Source organism: Denticeps clupeoides, chromosome 10 (genome assembly GCF_900700375.1).
Source record: "Denticeps clupeoides chromosome 10, fDenClu1.1, whole genome shotgun sequence".
Taxonomy (NCBI): Eukaryota; Metazoa; Chordata; class Actinopteri; order Clupeiformes; family Denticipitidae; genus Denticeps; species Denticeps clupeoides.
The window spans coordinates 10,877,677-10,887,431 of record NC_041716.1 but is presented as its reverse complement, the minus strand read 5'-3'; the positions used below and the strand labels follow the sequence as shown (position 1 = coordinate 10,887,431).

At 44.1% G+C, this 9,755-nt stretch overlaps 1 protein-coding gene and 1 long non-coding RNA gene across 2 annotated transcripts; one reads left to right on the top strand and one right to left on the bottom strand.

Moving 5' to 3' along the window:
* The first annotated feature begins 150 nt into the window (after positions 1 to 150).
* LOC114798838 (uncharacterized) lies at positions 151 to 3,649 on the top strand. The gene is made up of 4 exons (XR_003751127.1): positions 151 to 326; positions 661 to 718; positions 1,585 to 1,641; positions 2,004 to 3,649. It is a non-coding gene; the product is annotated as an uncharacterized LOC114798838 (long non-coding RNA).
* A 534-nt stretch (positions 3,650 to 4,183) lies between these two features.
* On the bottom strand, positions 4,184 to 7,391 carry dazap2 (DAZ associated protein 2). The gene is made up of 4 exons (XM_028994843.1): positions 7,234 to 7,391; positions 6,248 to 6,366; positions 5,921 to 6,163; positions 4,184 to 5,695 (listed from the first exon to the last, which is right to left on the bottom strand). Exons 1-4 carry the CDS (start codon positions 7,244 to 7,246, stop codon positions 5,567 to 5,569), a joined length of 504 nt encoding a protein of 167 aa, XP_028850676.1. The 5' UTR covers positions 7,247 to 7,391; the 3' UTR covers positions 4,184 to 5,566.
* Between the last annotated feature and the right edge of the window lie 2,364 nt (positions 7,392 to 9,755).

Below are 9,755 nucleotides of genomic sequence, written 5' to 3'. Positions count from 1 at the left end.
ACAGAGAGAGATGGAAGGAGAAAAAAAAAATTCGGAGATGAGTTCGGGCGACCAGGCCTGGAAATTTTGAGGACAGTCCAGGTTCGGAGCGCGTGCGCGCGTGCGTGCGCGCGTGCGTGCGCGCGTGCGTGCGCGCGCGCGCCCCCTCCGCGTGCAGGTTTAGGTTCCGCGTGCGGCGTTGATTTCATTTCCCCTCCGGTCGGCGCGTCGAGGACGTCCGGATCCACGCGGTTCCCCCGGCACCCCCACCTCTCTCTCTCTCTCTCTGTTTTAGGCCGTCGTCGCGTACTCTTCGTCCGAACAATCGACTTTTCGGTCGCGGTCAGGTAAGTTCGTGTCGTTCTGAACAACTTCAACGCTCCCCGCCAGTTCGGTGCCGTGTTCATGCCGGCTTCTGTTGGAACGGAACTCGACGCCCGGGCTGCCGCTGCGGCAGCTTTGTTACCGACCTCGTCGCGTCTTTATTTCAGTCAGGAAGCGCCGTTCCTGGCCGATAACAGCAGTCGACGCCGCGCCCAGCCTGCTGCTGCTAAATTAGATGAACGGCGCCATTTAACTCTTTATACCGGCTGGCTAAAGCAAAAGTGACACACGATGTTCTTTAGCAGTTTGTTTTGTAAACGTCGTTTTCCGTGATCGAAGGTGGGATTTTTCTTTCAGCTCACGTTGCTTTTGATGGACTTCTCACGAACAATGGGGGCCGTTGCACCCACGACAGGTAGCTTTCTTATTCTTGTTGTGTGTGTGTGTGTGTGTGTGTGTGTGAGAGAGGGGGTTGTTACAGCTGGACAAGTTGTGCTGTGTGTGTGTGGTCTGATCAACCCAAACCTCACCTGTTACAGAACCTCCAACCCCGAACCAGACAAAGAGCCGTTGCCCAATTGTCCCCTTCGTGTCCTTTATTTCTTTTCTTACATAGTTTAGGATCATAATTAGATCTTTGTCATTGCACATGAACTGTGCTCCTCTGAACTTTTCACTGCAGAAATCCAAATAAATGTGCACGACAAGAGCATCTGTACATAAGGCAAACATTTCTGGTGTTTAGAGAAGAAATATTTGCACACCGACAGCATTGCAACTGACAAGGTTTTGGTTAAATAATCCTGGTTTGTCACCATATAAAATTCTATACCTCAAGTTTTCAAGTTTCAGACATATAAGTGTAACAATTTGAACTGATTTTTCAGACGACCTTTCTTATTTCAGTAAGACTGGGTGGTAGTAGCCTTGTGGGTAACACGCTCACGTATGAACCAGAAGACAATCACAGGTTCAAACCCCACTTGCTGCCATTGTGTTCATGAGCAAGACACTTAACCCTGAGTGTCTCATGGGGGGGAATGTCCCTGACTGTAAGTCATTCTGGATAAAGGTGTCTGATAAATGGCATACAAAATAAATATAACCTCTAAATTCCTCTAAAATTACTATGTAAACACTGCAAAGCAGTAAACTCCTGTGGGAGAACATAATCTGGTTCAGCGTGTGTTTGTAGATAATTCAAGCCTCTCTGCAATATCTGATGTCCGATACACTGGTTTTGTGTCATAAACGTTTATTTTTCTTTTATCGCTTCTCTAGCTTCAGTGGATCCCACAGCAATCGCTCCCAGCCAGACCAACTCCGCTGTTGTTGGAGGTGATGTTTCATTTTATTCACTCTACTGTTCCTTTTAAATGATGTGTGTGCAGTTTCTTTTAATCAGAAATCTTTTAGGTTTTTTTTTTTTTTTTTTCCCCCACATATGTCTCTCTCTACCTCCTGCCCCAAAAATCCAGTAGGTGTCAGGATTAAACCGTTACATTCACACGAGCATAAAGACTGCGGCCTCATTATGAATTTACAATGAGCAGACTCCATGCTGTCGGGGCGAAGCAGTTCCTGGTTATTCAGACATGGGTGTGGTGTGTGTGTGTGAAAACAATCATTATTCTTTGTGTGTGTGTGCGCACACCCACAGTGTTTAGTAACTTGCCCCCCCCCCTTACTTTTGGAAACAGTGGTGATCGTTCTCATTCTCCTCTCACTGGCTGCGTTTGGTTTCCTGCTGTACCGGTACTTATGCCGCAATAAAGGGGCCTACAGAACCACGGGGGAGCTTGCACCAGGAGAAGACCCGGACCAGGTCTACAACGACACTGTTACTCCAATCAAAAAGGAATATTTCATATGATCTAAAGTTCTAAAGGATCAGATGCTGAAGGTCAGTCCTTCATTGCACATGGATCAAATGATGAAGGTTGAGGAAGTCTGGTTACTGCCCAGATTCTGCTGTTACAGGGTCAGAGAAGATAAACTGAAGTGTGCAGTATGTCTGCTGTATCACTTTATTCGAACTTTACATTCATATGCACTCTTCCCTTAGTAGTGGCTCATTCTGCAACGCTGCAGCAAGGAATGGTGACTAAACATGTAAGACCACTAAAGAGCTAACCATCTATACCAAAAAAAAGGAACCAAATCAAGCTGACACTAGTAGTCCTACATTTTTAACACTGTTTTAACTTTTGAAACCATTATTTTTAACACTCAGTTGGCTTTTTGTAATCAGTTTGTTTGTACCAAAACAAATTGCTCTCTAATCACTTATGCTTTTTTGAGGAAGTTTGTGTGTATATAATTTTATTTGCTATTTTATTGTTTAAGTGCTATTCCTATTTTGCTCATAAAATAACAGGTATTATAGGCCAAGACCACAATTTTTTTTTCTATTCAGGATATAAAGCTGTTGAGTTCTACTCATTATTTTTACTGCCAGAACAATCACATTTGAAGGACTGTATTTGATTTATATTATGCAAGTTACAGCTCCCCCCATTCTTTGGCTTGTTTTAAATGTGCATGTTGTATGGGTTTTGTGGTTAGAAAGTACTACTTGATTTTTGCATGCACTACATTGTGTTAAGATGCTCATTAAATGTTACAATTTCCTGAGATGCTGACTGTACATGTGTGTGCAAAGACTCTTTAGGTCAAATTAAACCAGCAATTGAATGTTTCACTGGTATGATTATGATAAAGTACGTTTAAGCAAAACTGAATTGTATTTCAGAACCAAAGGACATTTACTGAACAGCAGTAAAAGCATTGTTCAGTCTTAAAGTGAATTTTATAAGATTACTGGAAGAACAGTGAAATTTGAGTGCCTTTTTTCATAGTGTATAAATACATAAACTGTACAGATGAAACCAGGAAGTTTGGGCTTCTGTAATCTTCTGCAGATTCCACAATGACTACTGGAATTAGTTTATTAATGGATGCATTAGCAATTCTACTTAAATCACTAGATAGTGGCCTAGCGGTTAAGGAAATGACCCCGTAATCAGAAGGTTGCTGGTTTGAATCCCGAGCCACCGTGGTGCCACTGAGCAAAGCACATACTGCTCCCCGGGCGCCTGTCATGGCTGCCCACTGCTCACCAAGGGCGATGGTTAAAAGCGGAGGGCATATTTTGTTGTCACCATGTGCTGTGTTTCAGTGTTTCACAATGACAATCACTTTCACTTAATTAGGGGCAACGTACATTACTGCAGCAATAACCAACATGACCGGCAAAAGAGGCATACGGTGAATTTTCTTACATGTGTCTGTACATTTTTAATACTAGTTGAGCATAAATAAAAGTGTTATGTTCATTGCATGTCAAGGCTAGCTTCCTGTCATTATTTATAAATATTGACTTTTCCCAATCTGCTTCAGAGTGTCCTGACTGTCACAATCAGCATGCATTGAGACTTATGTTTGGGAATAGAAATGCCCTCTCTACATCTTATAACAGTGGGGCAGTGGTGGGTGCCTTTCATGGCTGCCCACTGCTCTACAAAGGTGAGGGTTAAAAGCAGAGGACACATTTTGGTGTGCTGCAGTGTTTCACAATGACAATCACTCCACTTTCACATCAGGCAGAAAACGCTGGTTCAGGACATACTGCAAGTTTCATTCACCTCCATGCAGTCGTCCAGTGTCCTGGTTTGGTGTTATGTTCTTTCCATGGCCAGGTCTACTCCAGTCCTGGGGTCTTCTAGTGGCCATGTTCTAATTAACCTCAAGCATCACCAAATAGCACAGCAGTTTTAAGTGGACTTCAGTCAACTTTTCAACACTCGGGTGCATTTGAGTCTCTAATTTGTCCTTTTATTCAAGGCCCAATCCATGTTTGCCTTTATAAACCACAAGATTCTCCACCTTAGAACGAAAGTACACTTTAATGAAACCGCTTTGTAAAATCATCCACAGAGGAAGATGGATGACTGACAATTGCATTTATAAAGCCTTTGTACAAAAAGAGGGAGAAAGAAAAAGTTGCAGTTATCTAACATTTTAGTGTAGTTGGTTGACATTACACATAAATTAATATCTAGTAAATTAAAAATGTATTAAAAAACAAAAATAAGTGCAAAAACAGCATGCAGAGCCATCAAGATGCAGTTACACTAGAAATACATTTCCCCGCCCCACGAACCCCACTACAAAAGACAGTCACAGCAGTAGTGAGTTTTGCGAATGAAGCCTAAAAAAAAAAAAAAAAAAAAACTAAATTTGATATGTTTTAATTTAAGTGACTTTAAATTAAAAAATAATAATATGCAGAATTATTATGAGACTTTCAAGTCTTTCAAGTCAGAGCAAAAGCATTTAGTGCATTGTAGTCCAGATCTTTGGTACAAGCAGCTCCTCAATTACACATCAAAACACAATGGCTAGATGCGTAGAATAGAGTAAAAAGGGACGGGGTGAAACGTCTCTTTATTAACCCCAAAGCTTAGGCCTGAATTCAATCGAACTACTTTTCTCCCAATTCCCGAAACAAATTTCAAACAAATGTGTACTGTTGAGAAGAGACTGTGGTAACATTGCAATATGTACAGCCCTGGGTTTCTGACTAGGGCAGGTTTTATGACAGCAAACAAAACCAAAAAAAAAAAAAAAAAAAGGGACAAGACAACCCCTCCAAATTATGTTGGAAAATGCACTGACTTTCATATCTTTGCAAATTACTGGTTTGTATATAAGGGTGCTCGTGAAACATAGGCACCAGACTACTTGTCTAAGCTTGCCCTTAAGGAACAGTATTCCACCATGATTGAGTTCTGTAAACACTTTAATATCTTTTTTTTCTAGGACACACCCACAGCTGATGACCCCCAAAATAACACCAGATCAACCCCTCTTCAGCGAAAAGAAAGACACGTAAAATGAACGAAAGATGTTCAACAATACGTTGAGATTTTCTTAAAAATCTAAATCTACAACTATGGGCTTCAAAAATACATAAGACAACATCTACTGAGCCCATGAACTGCACAACGGTAGCATTACAACCCCCTCTCGATGTTCACTAACTTTTTTTTTTTTTTAATGACAGTTTGCCGTGAAGGACAGCACTTCAGTCACTGCTATTTAAACTCAGAAATCATTAGTGGAGTACTGCACCTTGGGTAAGGAATCTAAAATCTTACATTCTGTTAAGTAATATCAGCATCGTGGCATGGGCAAGCACCCCCGACTGAGGCAGCAAGAACAGAAGTGGTGGAATCAGCTGATGCCGGGGTGAACCCTGCTGTTACCAGATGGTGTAGCCGCCACTGGAGCCACCCATGAAGAAGTTGTTCTTGCGTTGTGTCACCATCACATTTGCTCCCTGCATCGCAGCAAGTTGGGCCGCGTTGGGGAGGTGCCCTGGAGGAGGTGGCTGCAACAGGGATGTGTGGGAGGAGAGAAGGGACGCTGTTTTAGGAAACGCTCTGATGCACTCCAATGCCCAACAGATGAAGACATTATTGAATCATAAAAATATTATAAATACTAGACTATGGTGGTCCTAAAACTATATCTGATGAAACTGCATTGCTTTCCATTCTATACATAGCAATAAAACAAACTATTACTATTAAGAGAATGTTTAAGGCCTACTTACAGGGACAGCGCCAGAGCTACCATGTCCAAATCTGGCTCCTGCATCATAGCCCCCATCAACAACGACTGTGGAGCCTGGGGGATACACAGGACCCACAGGGTAGTAGGAAACGGGCACATTGGGACCCATCGCTCCAACAGGGACCGCCTGGGCCAGGGGCATGTACATCTGCGTGGCCGGGTAAGCAGAGGACATCTGAGGCATCTGGCCAGGAGCTGTGGGCAGGTACCTGGGCTGGTAGATCTGCGTGGTCACAGGGATCAACATTAGAGGAGGAAAAGGCCGGACATTTCTCCCAGTTCACATCTGCAGCGGTCGGCGTGTTACCTCGGAGTATGCAGGTGGGGCATCAGAGTAAGGAGGTGCTTGGGGAGGGACCTGCATAGCGGGCGGGTAGACGGGTGCAGTGCTCTGCTGGGGGTACACACCTTGCTGTGGATATGAAGCTGCACACACACACACACACACACACACACACACACACAATTACCTCTACAGGGTAAAAAAAAAAAAAAAAAAAGCAGTATTCTAGCCCATAGGCAAAAATTTAAAGGCTGGTCAAGAGGGGCTATTAAATGTTCCGAATGATCAAATTTCTCAACAGAAACCAAGCACATGGCGACAATTAATAATTAACAGGTTTATTTCCACCACATGCCCCCTAACCATTGTCCCACGGAGATCATTTTCCATAATAACTGGCAGGTTGTGTTTGATCGATATCACGCTATGTGACTGAGATCCTCGTGACAACACGTCACAGTACAGCGGAATTCTAGTCTGCCGTTTTCATGTCGTAGGAAAGGGCCTCATAAAGTCTAAAGTCCGACCAAGAGCCACCACGAAACCATTAAGCGACGCACCAAAATAGTTGATTATTAGCCCGACCTAATCGAATCGAAATAAACATCGCCGTAATCACCGGCAACTGTAGCTGTGAGGACCAAAGTCACGTTGAGACGTAATTCTGTCGGATACACGTTCCGAAAGCGAGCTCGTCCGTCTATCGCACGTCCCCATCCGAATGCAGCGGGGTCCGCACAGGCCTGAACGGCTATATCTTAAATTTCACCGCTCGGATGAAAACGGCCTCACAAAAAACAACCAGGTATCTCACGTCGAGAGCGGATGGCGATCGAGCGACACAAAGCTGCCCGCGGCGGCGACTACACGATCAACCTCGAGAAAAAAAGCGTCCGCGGCGACCATCCGGAGTTGCGTTACGTAACTAGCAAACAAACAGGCCAACGACGCGAGCTAGCCAGCTAGCTCGTAGCGCGCATTTAGCGGACGGCGGAGAAACGCGACGCTACCTTTGTTGTTCATCGTCTTTCTCCTGGTAGAACGCGACAACGCGATGAAGCGAAACGGCGAGTCGAAATCTGGGCCTTCCGCGTCACAAAAACACGACTGGTACAAAAGTTTACTTCCGTGTTTTCGTCACGGCGTCTTATTAGGAATGAGGCTACGTCACTTCCCGTTAAAAACGCACCCTCCCCCCTTACAGGACAATGAATCACCGCTGCAGTTGCTATATAATTTACATTTACAGCATTTATCAGACGCCCTTATCAGTAGTTACATGGACAGCCCCCCACTGGAGCAACTCATTTGTAAGTGTCTTCCTCAGGGGCACAATAGTAGTAAGTGGGATTTGAACCTGGGTCTCCTGATTCACAGGCAAGTATGTTACCCACTAGGCTACTACCATCCACCAGTGGTGGGTATTATATAATGGCTGACTGGTTTCTCCTTTAGATGAACAGTTTAGATGAACAAGCTGTTTAGGGTGGTAGTTGCCTAGTGGGCACTATGGCTGCACACAATGGAACCAGACGATAGGAAAGGCACAGGTTCTAACCCCACTTAGTACTATTGTGTCCCTGACACTTACATTTACATTTACAGCATTTATCAGACGCCCTTATCCAGAGCGACTTACAATCAGTAGTTACAGGGACAGTCCCCCCCTGGAGCAATTTAGGGTTAAGTGTCTTGCTCAGGGACACAAAGGTAGTAAGTGGGATTTGAACCTGGTTCACAGGCGAGTGTGTTACCCACTAGGCTACTACCACTTAAACCCTGAGTGTGTCCAGGGGGACTGTCCCTGTAACTACTCATTGTAAGCTGCTCTGGATAACGGTGTCATTTAAGTGCCATAAATGCAAATGTCCACAAACCATGTTTTAGCTCACAATGTACTATACTCACTCCATAATAATTTGTTATTGATTCATTATACTGCCCTTTGAGTGTCAAGCACAATAAAGTTGGACTTTATTGACAAATGGTCTGCCAAGCTTGTCTTACATAATAGATCCATGCAGTACTTGGTCTTCAAAAATGTTTGATATTTACTGTATATCATACCATTATATTGAAAAAGCAAAAGTGAAGTGATTATCATTGTGAACCATGGTGACACAACAAAACGTGTCCTCTGCTTTTAACCATCACCCTTGGTGAGCAGTGGGCAGACATGACAGGTGCCCGGGGAGCAGTGTGTGGGGACAGTGCTTTGCTCAGTGGCACCTCAGTGGCACCTTGTCGGTTTGGGATTCGTTCTGATTACGGGTCTGCTTCCTTACCAGCTAGACCACCACTGCCCCTATTGTACAGTTTCTTAGGACAACACAAGATGTGACACATTAATGCAATGTAAAGTAGTCTGTGCAGAGATTGTATATCAGTGTAAAATTGCTGTCCCCTCAAAATAACTAAACACACGGCTACAGAACCCCTCTAAGCAAAAATGTCCAAATTGTGCCGAAATAGTTTTTTTTTTTCTGTGGCCACCCTGGCCAGAGATCTTGCACTACTCCTTCTGTGTGAAGATGCTCCACAGATGGAGACATGTTTGGCCAGGACAGCACCATCACATTCAGTTTCTTTAGCGTGCCACGGTTGTCTCGGAGGCGTGTTTGCTATAATGCCCTGTGGCTCAGTTTCTTAAGGGAGGGGATCGGGCTCTGCTCCAGTATGTCCAGTATCTCCAGCATGTCTCAAAGAACTGTAGCTTCCCAGTGCCGGCAGCACTCATGCAGCCCCAAACCATGACCCTCTCACCACCACACTTGACTGCATGCAAGAACCTGTCCTGTTAAACCGCTGCATGGTCTTGGTCAGTTTGCCTCAGCTCAGTTTCAGCGTGTTCCAGAGAGTTCTTTGCCATGTTGACCTTCCAGTGACCAGAGAGTGTGAGAGTGATAACACAGAGTTTAACACACCCATTCCCCTGTCACACACCAGCGAGTCACGTGACCCCAGGATGGAAAATGGCTAATTGGGAACTCGCTTTTGTTGCCAGCGGTTTTGACATTAATGGCTGTGTGTTGAGTTATTTTAAGGCAAATTTACACTACAAGATGTACACTGACTACTTTACATTTTATCGAAGTGTCACATCTTTCATGTTGTCCCAAGGAAATGTATAATAAAATGTCAGGAATGTTCTCACTTTTGAGAGATGCTGGATAATATTTTATATATTAAGTACATGTGTGTACTGCACATAACTTTGTTTTCAGGTTTTCATCCTTTGCTCGATTGTGATACCAGACACATTTTAGGGAGCTCCTTTGACCCCAAGGTTGTGTGCAGAATTTGTATGCTGTTCCTGTTTTGGTGTGAGTTCCTCCTGGGTTCTGGTTAAACTGATGACTCTAAATTAGCCATAGGTATGAATGGTGAATAGGCTGGCCCCCTGCCCAGGGTTAGTCCCTGTCCTGTTCCTAATTATGTGAGATTTGATCCTGTATCCATGACCTGGCTCTGGATAGGAAAAAAACTACAAAGCACTGTCTGCTTCGTAGTTTTGCAGCACCTGATCTTATGC